Source organism: Sinohyriopsis cumingii, chromosome 6, assembly GCF_028554795.1.
Source record: "Sinohyriopsis cumingii isolate HCF-2022 chromosome 6, ASM2855479v2, whole genome shotgun sequence".
In the NCBI taxonomy this organism is placed as follows: domain Eukaryota; kingdom Metazoa; phylum Mollusca; class Bivalvia; order Unionida; family Unionidae; genus Sinohyriopsis; species Sinohyriopsis cumingii.
Window position 1 is genome coordinate 149,593,087 of NC_142966.1, and position 16,000 is coordinate 149,609,086.

General features: G+C 34.1%; 1 protein-coding gene across 2 annotated transcripts in view; it reads right to left on the minus strand.

Moving 5' to 3' along the window:
• LOC149798250 (uncharacterized) overlaps window positions 1-16,000 on the minus strand; it is a 47,509-nt gene that overhangs the window by 13,744 nt on the left and 17,765 nt on the right. For both annotated transcript variants that reach the window (XM_089963379.1, XM_089963378.1), the window contains exons 9-15: window positions 14,716-14,836; window positions 14,288-14,391; window positions 4,127-4,392; window positions 3,832-3,919; window positions 3,331-3,407; window positions 1,807-1,843; window positions 1,254-1,351 (exon numbers count right to left, since the gene is read on the minus strand). In XM_089963379.1, the coding sequence (XP_089819505.1) occupies window positions 1,254-1,351; window positions 1,807-1,843; window positions 3,331-3,407; window positions 3,832-3,919; window positions 4,127-4,392; window positions 14,288-14,391; window positions 14,716-14,836 (791 nt within the window). The remainder of the gene's footprint in view (window positions 1-1,253; window positions 1,352-1,806; window positions 1,844-3,330; window positions 3,408-3,831; window positions 3,920-4,126; window positions 4,393-14,287; window positions 14,392-14,715; window positions 14,837-16,000) is intronic.

A 16,000-nucleotide genomic window follows, 5' to 3' on the forward strand; every position in this document is an offset into this window, starting at 1 on the left:
TTCAGCAATAAACAGTAACAGTATTCATGTGCACATAGAGCCGCCCAGCGACCTTTGAGCTTAGTATCGTAATACGCGCTCAGTCATTCGTTTTAAAAAATAAATATTGTTTTGGTCTCCTTACATTTTTAATTTAAAGTTATATTGTAAATTACTGTGCTTTGAAATAATTTGTCCAGTTGGTCTGGAATGAAAGGATTTTGTTTTTCTGTAGATTCAACTAAATTCTGCTTTTCTAAAATTGATGGACTGGATTTATTAGCTGGGTCAATTCGTTAAGATGGACATGTGCCTGGTGGGAATGGATATGATACCGCTGCACTTGTATTTTGTCCTGTCATTGATTGTTTGGAATCATCATAAGGTGGGGAAAGTCTTTTAATTGACTCATGTTTGTTGTGGACATTTCAGATATAACGTTCAGTCATTTGCTTGATTGAAAGTTTATTTTGTGACACAATGAACTCATCCACATCGTCATTGTTATCGTCTCTGTTATCTTCAGCCACAGGCAAATCTAATAAATTAAAAGCTCCTGCGTCTGCTAAACGAGGGTATGTTGTTTGTTCATGAGCAAAAGTAGTTCCTAGCACACAATACTATTTTTAGATACACGTGTCGTACAGTGTGAAGCAGTGCAGTATGAAAAGTATACTGCACAATTCTGACAATATAAAGGTAATAGAGAAAATATGAGCATATAATAATGCCTGATATATTTTTTCTTAACTGCGGTTTTGATTGAGAATCCAAAATACTTGATTCATGAAGATATTTTACCTACCCGAAAATGAATTGTCTGTTGGCGCACTTATTCAAGCATTCTTGTGTGAGTGTACAGTGAACAAGAACGTGCCAAAACAATCTCAGAAAAGCATACATAAATTTTCACATGACCGTTGGGTTACTTAGCGTTATATACACGTATCGTGATTTTGACGTATAATAAACCATCATGATGCCACAAAATACGTCATTATATAATTCTAAGCAGTGGTTTAATAACGGAGATATCCAAGTGTTTTATAGTCACTTCACTATATATGTTGTTGTTTCTTTAAATGAAATGGGTATTTTCCATCATTTCAGAAATAAAAACTTATATTTGTGCTCATTTAAAACAGAAACTTATGAAATTAGTTGAATAATGTTAATATTATGCCCGCCAAGGTTCACAAAACAAAGAAATTATTCGAACCGTTTCATAAATTTCATCTGATATGAGCATTTATGTAACATAGTCTATTTCTTACTTTCCCTTCCTCGACCAGTTCCGTAAGCATTACAATCTTGTCCACTTTGCAATGCCAGATCATTCGCCAGAAATCGTCCACAATTGCGTCTGTTGGGCCTACGTAAGAGGAGTTTACCGTGTAATTATTTATTAATTGAAAACAATCATGTCTTTAGATTCTCTGATAGAAGTGTACATTTTAAAGACCGAGATCAATTATCGGGGGTTCCAGTGATTGGTTTAACATTAATAATTTCTGAGTCAATTAAAATAAAATAATATCTTTTCTAGACCTACACAGTATCAATATAATTGATTATAGTATTAGTTTGTATCAATAGATTCATTCCTCTCTGCGGATGCTTAAAACCGAAATATTCATTCGATAGCAAAATTAATGGCATCTGCCCAAAGCAACCTATATTGTTATGATTTTGTCGAATGGCATGATCATATTTAAAAATGATTACGTCAGGAATCTTCAAGGTGTCTTCGAAATATCAGAATACGATAGGATAAGCTATATTTAAATTTCAAAGGATAATTCTGACAAGCTGATTATGGTTCGTTACCTTGTGACGCGATGTAGGCTCTATCTTTTTCGAAGCCCTGAAGTAAGGAAAGAGAGACAAGGATTTAATGATATCGGTGATTTGTCATTCTTTACCATTCATCATTTACCTTTCCGAATTCACATCAACCTTATACACTATAAAATACAAAGTAGGAGAATATCTTCTAATTTCCGTAAAGTGCCATAAATATCGATCGTATCACTTTCCTAACAGACTTCGTTTAAGTTATGATGTAATTTCATACGATCTAATTATTCGTGTTAGTCCATGCAAAGATGCTTGAGATATGAACACAGGATCATTCTGAGAATCTGCATCGATAAGGGAAGTTATCTTTGTCCTTTAACGTGAGATGTGTTGCTGTTTATATTAAAATATGATGATTCATTTGTTACATAGTCTTGTGTTTGCATAGCGTATTTATTTCACGCAGAAATTCAATACAATCATCAAATAGTATTTGCCAGCTTATATATATATATATATATATATATATATATATATATATATCAAATACAAATCACTGACCTTAAATATAAACACTTTCAATATCCCTATCATTTGGGTTTATTGGGTTTATTCTTTTGAATTACTTCTTAAATATGGTTATTCGAGTTTCTATTGTCACACTATGAATAAAATATCGATAATATCGTTTCTAGATGCACACTTCTAGCTGTAGTGTATACTGACAATTAGGCAGACCTTGTACGATCGTTATGTAAGTATGCCTTAGCAGTCTGGTACCCTGCCTTCTTCACTATGTTACGAACTGAGACAGGTGACATGGTACCTCACTGCAAAGTTATAATAAATTCCATAGGATATGTAGGCTATGCATGAATGAGAAGTTATTGTTAACTTTTGAACATTGGAACGTGTTTCTTGCCAAGATCGCGATACATCAAAGATATGTAGAAAGGTTGAATTATGTTTTAACAGTCGAAGTCAGCGATCTCAAAAGTGAAAAGAAAATAGTATTTAAATATCATTTACGCGGCCTAAGCAGAATACTATTATATGCGAGTATGGAAGCTCAGCTTGATACCTGTTAATATGATAAATAAAGTAATGCACGCATAATTTGCATTATCCTATTCTTAGGTTCAGAATATATTGAACATGCTTCAGCCAATTGGAAAACCTAACTTTTTATGATCACGTTTTATATTTGTCTCTTCTGCGAAATTTCAAATATTCGGTTGTTATTTGATCATCCAGGAAACTTTAACTTACTTATGGCATGTAAACTTGTAAAAACTACATAACATATCGACTATTGATTGTTTCAGAAATGTGTATATTTATTTACTTATTGCTTGATTGATTCCTTCCTTTGTTTATTTATTGATTTTGTGAGGGTAATAGATGAGGAAACCCGATATGCACTTTTAAAAAACGAAATACCAGACTGAAAATCAACGAACGAATAAAGAAACTATCAATAATATCTGCCACATGACAAATGCAGAAAGAACAAAAAGTCGGGAAAACGTAAAACTATACACTATTTAAACGTACCTTAATAAAGCACGCATTGATATAATCAGAGCCCGATATATCTGCTGTCAGAGGTAATTCTACCCTGGTGTTGTCATCTGTAAGTAAATGTACATGGCGAGTATTATTTGTAAATCTTACCGGTTTACTAAGCTATATGTCAATACGGCGGTTCTTAAACAGTAAACATATTACAACCATTACAATACCCTCAGTTCTGGACCATGTGTAGTTCGTTCGTAATACGCATCGCCTCCTAGGTAATCGCTATACACACACAAAGGCCCAAACTGATCGATTTGCACGGTGTCACCTGTTTACATTTAAAAGAATAGACTTGTTCCATGACTATTAGCATGATCTTTTGAAGATGTGAATGCGAACTTTAACTGCCTGCATTCATGTAATCGGTTTTGGTGGTTTCATGCGACCAAACATTATTAATTTATTCAAACAAATAACCATTGATATACCTGTTTTATATTTAACAGTGATAGTGATAACGAGATGAGACATATTTACAAGCATATAGTCCCTTGTAACGGTTCTTCTTGGCATTTACCGGCATCTGTGCAATAGCCATACTAGATTGGGGGTTCTTGGGCAATTTCTAAAAATAAAGAAAGTGTACGTGTTAGAGTTCATAGGTATATATAATAAGAATATATAACGGAAACTGGATCAATGCTGAAACTAATATGGCATTTCTACCGTAATTGTTGAATAAATAAAACTGATAGATTAATGCTTTCCTCTTTCAAACTGTCCCAAAGAGTACTATCGGGAAAATCTTTTCTTATTTTAAGAATAAAAATACCTCAAATTCAGCTTCAAGCTCGTTTGAATCGTATGCCTTGCTTCTGATATAATCTGGAAGGTTTGATAGCAGGACCTGGCCTTTGTTCACCCCCACTCCATTGTAGTAAACATCTTTTTCTGGACAGTTGGATGGGGTCATTTGATTGTTTTTATGATCGGTGTCGACTTCATATTTATTTCCCTGTTTCCCACCACTATTCGCGTCATAATCGCAGTTGGTGTGAATGATGTTGGCATACTCCTGTGCTCTATTCGCTGTCGTCCCTGAAACAATTTGATGCCTATATTAACCATGAAATATATACGTATTAAGTACAGAGTGATGACAGTGTGATACCAAGTGGGAGGGGGTCGGATTTATTGTCGCAATAATTGAAAAATCGCTACACGTGATATTGGTCAGCACTGAATGTAAATTTGAGCTGAGAAAATTTGAAAAGTTTGTTAAACATATATACGAGAATTGATGCAGAAGCGGTTCGACGAGGAACAGCTAAGAGTCTAGCATTTACAGGAAGTGATCTGTCTAAAATATTTTATTCTAATGGGGCTGACTATGAACGATTTAGACACAACTGAAGAATACTGTTTTCTCTCCCAATACTAAATATTTCATTGGCTACTGGTATGAATGATTAAGAGAGCAAGGTTTTATGACTTAGTAGTTAAACAAAATGGATGATGATTTATATAAAAGGTAATAAAATGTATATTTATTTCTACCTTTCAGTGACAGACATTAAAAATATCAGTGTGGCTGAAGTGTCACAACTACAGCTCTGTAATCAAAGATTTCGAGGAGATTATACGCTTTCTGATTCTTTTAATGCAGTGATAGGAATATAATAAAAACGCGGTTTGAAGTAAATCACTTATTACCAGAGGAAATAAACGGAGAAGAAAGAACGAAACCTTTGATGAGACTTAATTTTTATTTTGAAATAGAAAGTACTTGGTTCGAATCTCCGCAAACTACAAATTAAAAATTCTCTAACCTGTATGGTAGTAATATATATATATATATATATATATATATATATATATATATATATATATATATATATATATATATAGTTAATGTAAATACCTTGTCTTCATCTCGAAAGGAAAATCAAGTAATTATTGTTGTTGTTGTTGTTGTTGGGCTTAACGCCATTTTTCAGTACACGATATGCTATACATGGTGGCTAGTATTAAGTGGAGGAAGAACCCGGGAAAGACCTGGAAAGAACCACCAACCCACGAGAAGCTACTGGCAAGCTTTCTCACATACCCACATTGGCTGAATCTGAGACACGAACCGGCGCAGATAGTGGTGATATGACAGTGATCCGTAACGGAAAGCGCTTTAGACCACTCGGCCACTCGGGGCCCCTTGTAAATATTGTCATGATACAAAGATAAATCACGTTTATTTGTTGTGATGATGTACATTTGTATGATTGCATCACTTTAGTAAATTCACATCCTGATAACATTATCTACGTTCGAAAACTGTAATTTCTTGACATTATTTCTCACACATTTTCTTTTCATTTTTTATCAGTCCTAAATGAATATTGTTTTGACTTTAACCCACAGAACTCTGTAATTGGTGTTCCATTTAACCAATTCTTGAAAATTAAAGGAATCTTTGTATTCATATGTGTTACGTTAAGACATTGTTGTTGTTTGGGATAGTCACTGGTTTCGTAGAACTTAATGTCATCCTTCATGTCCCTTTAAATGTTGCATGTCCCAAAATTAATGCACAAAGAATCTGTTTCAACCATAGGTAGTCTTATTCTGTCACTGTATTTGTCATTTAACAGTTTTTAATAATTTCAATCATTCATTTCAATAACTCTAACACCGTAAAACCGCCCTAAATGGGTTCGATTAGTTGGATCCTTTAGTTTCCGATAATGGATACCACAAGTCATCGTCAATACTGGGTCTTGTGGCTAATGACTTCTCATTTTTCACCTGAAAAATGTATTTGAGCACCGAATGTTCCATTGTTCATCAGTTTGAAGAAGTTCTTTTCAACATTTCTGTAAATTGTTGTCACACGGGTATATATATTTTAATGTATTTCTTTAGCCAAGGTTGTTGTTCAAACAAGTTAATACGGTGTACCTTTCTCAGTTTTCGGACCAAATTTAAAAATATAGCTTATAATACATGTAATATATCAAAGATAAATCTTTGTCAGTCTATGCCACTGATACAGATGTTCTCGAAATCCTGCAATCATTTCGTTGGCAGTGTGAGTAAATAATTTTCACGTGGTAAAAGTTATTGTTTTTTTGGTGCAAGAGGATAGTCCTTAAAAAAGTTGTGCAGATGCGTTGGTATCTGCAAATCCACTTCCAAATTCCTACCTTATCATTGACTGGGGGATGTTTTGCAAGTGCTTCTCTTTTACCGTGTAATGTGTTCGTATTCGCTCATCTAAAATTATTGGCATGTATCTTTTGGCTCATGTTTTAGTCATATAAAGTATGAGTGAGTGTATAAGACATATGATTCTGCTTTTGTCTCTTTGCGTTTGACATAATTTGTATCCTTCCATCTGCCTTTGTCCTTACTTCGTTGTTGGTATTGTCGCTCCGCGGCAAGACTTCTCCTGAAGAGAATACGACAGATTCAACAAGGCCTTCCGTCAGAGGAACGATGTCTTCTTTGGCATAGAATTCGTTATTTGATTTATGTGGGATCATGCTAATTCCACCACGAGTTCCACGTTTGATCATCAAAAACATATCATAGTTTGTCTTCCACTCGCATCAATAGCTAGTCATGGTGCACTGTTATCATGTGCCAATTCAGTTTTGTAATGTGTCATATATGCATTACTAAATTCCTAAAAAATACCATTAGTATGTCCTTTTGGGCGTAATAGTCTTTTAAAGGACACCGAATGTGTGCAATTGGAATGTCTCATCACATCGTGCACGTAATGGTGAGCGTCCTCTGATATGTCTGAATCACACATACTTTTCCGGGAATATCTGTTTCATTGAATCACTCGAACTATATAAAAATTCATATCGTTATATGTCTTTCTTCATATATATAGGAAAAGAACATTATAATCCATAGCCGTTCGTTCTAGTCCTTTACCTTTTATAGTTTACCTCTTGTAGTCTCCAATAACAAATTTATGAGATAAAATATGTTTAAACAAAATTTATAATTTCATGTAGCCAACATACTTGATTATTTCAATGAACTATCCGTTATTTAATTTTTTTATCAACTGCCCATGAGATTGCCCATACATCGAAAATAAATTTCTTAGATATTGCAAATGAATAACAACAATGTAAAAAACGGTTCTTTCTAACTCTTATTTTCTTGTCATCTTTACTGAACTTATCGACTATGATGTCCTTGCTGAACAAAATACGGGTTTGTCAAAATTATGAGTGATTTTACCAGTATCATCTCTCACAAGCGTATCGATGATTAGCTGACTGTCAGACTTAGCATGTAACGAATGAATAGCGGAATATCTTTTCAGCATTTGAATGTACAATCTCTATAAGCAGAACTTTGTAATTGCCTGTAACGTGATGATGGTCTCTGGCGTTCTTTTCAGATGTTTCTCTCTCACAAGTATGGGATTTATTTGTTGCTTTCCACCTTCATCTGTGAATGCCATCGGTTTTTATTTTCACTTCGCTGAGCACTAGTCGTATTATCGTACTCAAACAGTTGTAAAATACATAAATTCAAACATCACTGTAATCTATTTGCCTGTAACATTTATGAATTTACTAGAGGTACAAATAACACCCTGATGGAATGTGTTTAGCTCTTTCATTTTATTTGCACCTTTTTTGTAAGCCTTGTTATTATCCAAATAATCTTCAAGGATTGTGCCGATATCGTCAAGGATTGTGCCGATATCGTCAAGGATTGTGCCGATATCGTCAAGGATTACGAAGATGTTGATACATGTCGTTAACCATTACACTTTCACCATTACGATAAACAACATAAGAGTGTTTAAATGGCTGGTGATTGTCGACACTGTAATACACTCTTTTGTGACATAACTTTTCTATCGTATTGAGAAAAACTTAAGCATGTATTGCACATACATTTCTTCCAATCATATTACCTCATTTGTGATGGCACCACTTTTGCTAAATCTTGTACGTAAACATATTATTTATCAATTCCGTCAAATAAAATTAGCCTCTCAGTATTCATAACTTTCACTTTTTCTGTCATTCTAACTGACCTGGTGTATACGTTTCCAACTATATCAAACACGTTTCCAGCAATATCAAATTGTCTCTCAGTTTTGGTGATGAGCTGTAATTGTGATAGTCTATGATGATTTATCACAGATTCAACAGTAATATATATATATATATATATATATATATATATATATATATATATATATATATATATATATATATATATATATATATATATATATATATATATATATGTGTGTGTGTGTGTGTGTGTGTGTGTGTGTGTGTGTGTGTCCCTTTTCTGCAACCCTTTGCCAAAGCCCATTTAGGCAAATCTATATATCTACTTCCTTTGCGTTCCTCATACCTGTCTTCGTGAGATGTTAAATATTCAGTCTTGTCAAACATATTCTTAGTGTTTTGGCCTTTTTCCTGTCCAAAACTGAGATAAAGTAAAATACCAAAATAACGTTCAATGTCGATATAGAGGTTATCTCTGCGTATTATATTCATTATTATTATATGGTCAGAATCTCTGTACTCTACTTTCTCCCCATCTTATTTGGGTCCCTTCAAATTTCTGATCGTAATGTCAAATCAAAATGTCTATTCTTTATAATCAATATATTCTTTAAGTGCTTTTCAATGTCACTGATCCCAAAAAACCAGGTGAAGTCTCTCCTCTTTAAAAATTTTTCTTGAACGAATCTCTAAAAATTTGGATGATAAATCTGCTTGATGGTTCCTTATTGATACGTCTCGAGTTGTTTGTTTTCGTGTAATAGACGTATTAACCGAGCCTTCATTTTTTAATAACTTTTTTAAATCGGTAAATCAAGTATTCAACTCTTTTCATCGTTGATCTATTTAACTATCATTTTTTTTCTTTCTAAAAATGCATGAAGCAAATTCTTTTAAATATCTGCAACAAGTTATCCTTAAACTTCTGTAAAAAGAAAAAATTAGTAAGATCACCTCCTGTACTGTCTGACCATGCAATCCCTGTGCGTATGAATCTGTGGAATTTGAGTGAATTAAGCAATACGGGGTGATTGGTTCATGCCGTTTCTTACGTTGAATTGAGAAGGGTTTTGCCTTGGCTTTCTTACTTAACTAAATCACCCCATGTCAACTCGTAACAGTGGCACCGAATTATCATCATAAATACCTCAGCTCAGTTCATAACCAATTAACCCAATTTACAGTCAAAACTGTTATGACGTATCGAATTTTTATATGGAACTTCTTTTGCGTTGGTTACTTTGTTTCCGCATGTTTGGAGTTCTTAGGTCAACTCCGCTGCTGCTGTATAATACAAGAATAATGTCAGCTCACATCCGTTTTGCCGATTTGATATTATGCAAGTTAGGTTCAGGACGAGCAACTTAATCCACTGACATATTTGGAACAGCTATCAATATTTTCTTATGGTGGTGGGAATGGTAGTTGTCTTGGCTTTTTACTTCAAATAGGCAGAGGTGTTGCTGAGAAACCTTGCAATCTCAAATATTGTCAGTTCATATCCTTGGCACCTCAGCTCAGGACCAATGAGGCCAATCCAGGTCATACATTATTTTTTGGAATCAACTAGAGCACATGTGAGCTAAATGATTTAAGGGGACGAAAGACTCAAATCTCCAACCTTTAGTTCAGAAATTCAACTCTTATATCAACTGAGCTATAACACTAATTTACTACCACTAATCGTAGTCCATGTGACGATAGGTTGTGTTATCGTTGCCTGTCTGTATTAAACAGTTCTATTGTTAACCTCTCAGTGTAATATGCAATGCATTATGTGTTGTAGTATCTGTTATGTTTAGTGTTTCTGTATATTACCTGACCTGGCACAAATATATCACTGACGAGAAGCACACATAATAGCTTAGAATAATAGTCTTTGAGCTTTATGTAATTTCTTCACATAATTAGTCAGGTATTGGTTGATCGTCCTGATCTGGCACACAGACACATATATCGATGTGGAAATTAGACAGAAAAATCAAAATATTTTGCTGTACCACAGTTATAGCATATATTACAGTAGTAAGGCTTTACTAGTATATAGTATCATGGAAATTCTGTTATTTATCTTGTTTATAAAATGAGTATCCTCGGGAATCGAAAAAATGAGTGTTTCTAGAGTCGATGCTACTTTTGTAAAAAAGTGTATTTTTGTGTCGATGTTATTTTGATTGAAATGAGCGTACTAGTGTACTAGTGAGCTGTTAAAAAGAGTTATTCACACTGTAATTAATTTAGTAGTAAGGCTTGAACAGCAATATCATTAGGTATTCTCACATTATTTTTCATATGCGTACATTGGTGTACAGACGCGGGAAAGGTGCTGCTACTGTCAGCATTTCAAAATTTTAATGTAAATAATCATTTCATTCATTTTTTCACAATTTTGTATTATTTTGTGATATTATATTTTCAGACCAATTCGACGTGCAGCGATATGGTAACTTATGGTAACTTTTTGTTAAAATAGATCCAAACCATACCTTGTTCTTGCAATGTCACCTCTCCCCAAATTCAGTTATGAATTCATAACCATTAATTTGAAAATAACACATACATGTTTGGGTAACAACGTGTACGCTATTAGATTAAGAATATATGCCGAGATGAGATAAATTACAATTTCTGTTTTTGTACGTTCGGTTTGCACCATGTATCTTTAATTTGTCATATATCACTGTGCTAGAGGATGCTCTGGTGTTTGTCATACGCTCACAGGTCTTGAACCTTTTATCAATACGGGACCAGATTTACCAGGATGGCCATGCCTTGTGATTGGTGCTATGTTCACTCTGAATATGATATCTCTGAGTTTATTTTCCTCTGTCCTAGGCACCTACTGGTTTGTTCGGAAAGATTAACTTAGTATGGCATAAGAGTACATGATGTTGCTAGATGATTTTACATGGTTTAGGTTTATATGGATGTTAAGATAAATGGTATCCGATTAACATTTTTGTTTTCTCTATATTAGGTAGGTCAGCGTAGTTTGTTTTGTCCTTGGTGTTGCCTCGACTATCAAGTCTTTCTCGTAGCCTCAGTTTATTAAATATTCAGCGAACTATTCAGACGCATTTTGGAATGTTTCATCGTGGAAGAAAAATTTCGTATCCTCAGTGCCCGGCTATACGGGATGTTCCGGGTGCAATGATTTGGATGGTAGATGGATGGGATAAGATACTGACGTTTATCAGTTGGTTTTAATAGATGTCTGTGTGGAGTTTGTTTCTTACCAGTCGGATTGCTGAATGCCGATGAACTTGGTTTGAGCTGGAAGCTTTTGTCTTGAATTTTATTAATTGATTGAAGATGTTTACTTTTTTATATGAAGTCATCTTTTTTCTATTCCGTGTTACCACTTCAATTCTTTATCATCGTTTATACTGATATGGTGTAAATTTCACTCATGCTTAAAAGTTGATCATACAGCCTTCCCAATGAATTTATTAGCATTCTAGGGGGCCATTTATGTACACAGTGCAGTTACATTGATTTGCCCGAGTTTTCTTCATTGACTACAAAACATATTGAGTTTTAAGACTAGCTCTAGAAAAGGAAAAAGGAAATAAGTGGGTTCTTGTTTCCCGTGTTTTCCTACCGGCTTTTATCCTTCTCTGTGCCGTAAAATACTATACCGGAATATAATGTCTAACGAAGCAAGAATCGTATCTGACAGTAATGGTTCGCTTGCTTTGCTTTTTATGAGGTAATATGTCGTGTCCAGAAGACAGGATGGTAATTTCTGAACATGCGGTCTCAGGAAATGATCCAGATTTTCTTATATCATGTATGTAAATGCACGTTACTGGAGATAATAGTGTTATTAGTATTTAATTTGTATTGCGTGTTTAATATTTTTCTTCATGATAATGGATTTTATAGGCCTACCTGACTAGTAGCAGTTATTTTGTAAAAAACATAATGCATAGCTAATATTTGTCCATCATTGTAAGTTATGTAACAAGATACTTACTAATTGTAAACATGTTTTTTCTTCTGTTTGTGTTACAGATACAGTGTTGATTCTAGCCTTAGAAAGTTCCAGAAATAATTTATCCATTAAGATATCGGAGTATTTTCAGAAAACAGTAATTGCGACCTAGGTTAAGGGTAGGGTTACATACAGTTAATAACTTCGGGATTCTCATTCCTTCGGCTACGAGTAGCCGGGAGGTCTAAAACGCTAACCTTTACCGATCACTGCCATCTCACTTCTGTCCAACTGGGTTCGAATCTCGGGTATGCAAGAAAGCTTGCCAGTAGCTTCCCGTGGATTGGTGGTTCTTACCGGGATTTTTCTGGTTTCTTCCTCCACCGGTTATACTGGCCGCCATGTGCAACCTATATTGCGCTAAGGAATGATGTTAATCGCAAAACAACAACAGGATTGCGCATTCCTACCTTAACATCAGAAGTGAAATAACTCCTTTTGTTGCGTTCAGTTCTTGAAGAGGATTTATTTATTTAAACTATTCACTGTAACTACAAAGTGTTTATTAATACTTCTTGGACTAAATCACTCTTTTAGGATTATTGTGAATTCATTCAAGGACTCTTTGGATTATATCATCGTAATACAGCAATACTGTTAGCACATTAACACTTCGAGGCTATTGACACATCAGCACGTTCAATATTGGAATTATTAGGAACACCACTGGAATTCATTCAGAACTCTATATATTTGCACTTGTATGGCTATTTGGGATTTAATGAACAATACTGAAAGTTTTTTAATTTTAGCTTTGTATTCTAGGGAAATAAATGATTTGTTAAATTTTACAAAACTCGTTGGTTTTCGCTCTTTACTGTTATATAGTTTAAGACCATAGAGTTGTATCAATAGGACTTCGTGTGTTTCCTTGTTGTGGATGTTAGGTCTAAAATAAAATCATCCAGCTCTAGAGTTTTCTGGGCTTAACTAGTCTTTCGTTTGCTGGTATATGTGTCCAATTCGGAAGGCTTCATTAATAATACTTGTAATGTGTTTTTTCATAGGCCAGTTTGGATCGCGATGTAGTCATTGGCAGAACCAGGCTTCGTTTAATTGTCTATTTCCTTCTTTTATCTACTCTTACCTATTTATATCGATCACAGCGCAGGATGGTTCACATATTTGATTATGATGAATGTTGTCTTTCAATGATGGTATGGCATCTTTCTCTTCTATGTTCAAGTTTGATATATGCTAGCATGACTGGTGTATTTTGAAATGTCCTTTTCAACTGAGTTAATGAAGACTTCAGGATTTGTATTTGACCTTTCTGGTGGGGTCGAACAAATTTTCTTTCGGAATGTAACAACCGATATATCCCTCTGATTAACTGATTGGCTTTAGGTGTGTGTGTGTGTGTGTGTGTGTGTGTGCGTGCGTGCGTGTGTGTGTGATATGTTTGTGTGAGAATATATTATGTGACTATCATAAGCCACACTTCGAAAAAGATTAAAAAGACATCTTCATAGTTTTAACTGATTCCTAGATAAAAGCAGTTATCATGTATCGCTTCAATTTGTATATAAATCCAAACCATACAAACTATTCTCAGAATCGCATATCAGATCAACAATTGCATTTGAATGAGCATGTACAAATTAAAACGTTGGTTTCTTTTTTAACTACGTTTGGCATATAGTAACATAATCTTGATGTAATTCTATTTAAATCCAACCATTCATACAAGAAATATAAATCCATAGTATTTGTTTCTATTTTACAAATCAAACGTGGCTTCGTTTTACAACTTATGGAGTTTGTACTAGTTTCTTATCAAAACCATAAGAACGATACTTCTGTATCCTGTCAAAACATAACATTTACTTGCCAATTCCATCCGTTTCTTTCGTACCGATTACACATTATGTCCGATGAAAAATGCTAAAAATCAACGTTAGACTGATAAACGTAACTATATTCTTTGTCGGAAAAAGATAAGGTTCCTTACGTTTTTCATGGCTCCCAACAATATTGGCATAGACAACGCTGTTGCTCTCTTCCGACTGTTGTATCGACCTTTCCTTCATTTTGCACTTCAATATATTTTCACGTCTGTAACATGCAATAAATGATAGAAACAGTGACATAACTCAATAGGTACTACGTCAAAAACTCTGTTTACGAACTGAACAAGTAATATAAATATTTGCCCAATAAATTAGTGAAAATTAATGCTCCTGAATGGATGACGCTCTTCTTAACGTTTATTTTTTCATTGTTAGTTTTTATGTGGACCATATCAGATCCTGTCTCTTCTGAACTGAAAATTTGATACGAATGCTACAAATTTTGTGGGAAAATTCGAAGTGTAACATAGTGATTGTGTATTTAGTCTTTATTGCGAGCAGACTCGTGTGTTTAGTATTTAAATCTAACCTTTTTCGAATCACCAGAAACAGAACTATCACTACCACCAAGCACAAGGTAAGGACGGTCCCTATGGATACACCTATCACCACTCCTTTTTCGGTCTCTGCCTGTGTCATTTTCTCATCTACTGTATAATAATAATAATAATAATAATAATAACAACAATAACAATAATAATAATAATAATAATTATTATTATTATTATTATTATTATTGCAAAATCAATGTAATTTGGAGATGGTTTTGTCGGCCGATAATTATTACATATCATCAACTGTATTGTGAACGGTTCGAACCATTTTCCATTTCACATTACGCGTTTCGGATGAATTCCGTCCCTAATATCGATCGCTAAAAATCAAAACGAGGATGTCACTGCTCGGTGAATATTATTTATATTGACTTGTAAGTGGAGATTGGTGTTAGAAAGTCTGAATAGTATCATGGCATATGTACATATGTTGTTGATAAACAAAAATTAGCATTTTTATTATTAAACCTATTTCCAAATATCCTTACAAAAATGATTAATATAAACAACAAAACAAACGATAAATATCTCATAGAAATTGGTTTTATCTAAATGTTTGTTGTAAAATATATGTTATCTTCTTTTGCACCAAACCAATTTGATCTAATTCTGTTTAAGCAATAACATTTGTTAAATCATGCTTAGACATATACACAGTTTAGCTCTCAAAGCATTTTCAAGGTATGTAGTTTAAATAAACTGTAACTAATATCAGTTGTAAACAATCACTATCTTTGCAGATTTAAAAGGCAGCAGCCCCTACCCGACCCCACTCTTTCCTTTGAACGTAAATTTAAAATAAAATTCCCCTTAGTCCCAATAGACTTTTACCAGTTTTAGTCTGATGTGAAATCTACTACTTTCTAACTAATGTGTGTTAGTTAAAACCCTGAGAACGTCTGTATAAACCCATATCATGGATCTAAGTCTGACAATTATCGAAACAATTTAATTTAAAATCGTATTATTCTATTTTGGTATTTTAATTTCAAATAACATTATTCTACAATTTCGGTATTTTAATATTTTAAAAAAACAAACTATTTTATGGTTTTGGGCCTTGCAGTTTAAAATAACACAATTCTATTCTGAGCCTCCTGTGGGCAGATATGCCGCTACAGCTCCCAGTGTATCCACACCTGCTGCTTTGCCACTCGCCCATCCCGACAGGACTTGAAAGTGTCTAGTGGGGAGGGGAGTAGTGTCAGGACTTGAGCGTGAATTGGATTTAAGTAAGGGAAAATTGCGCAGTCGCCCTAA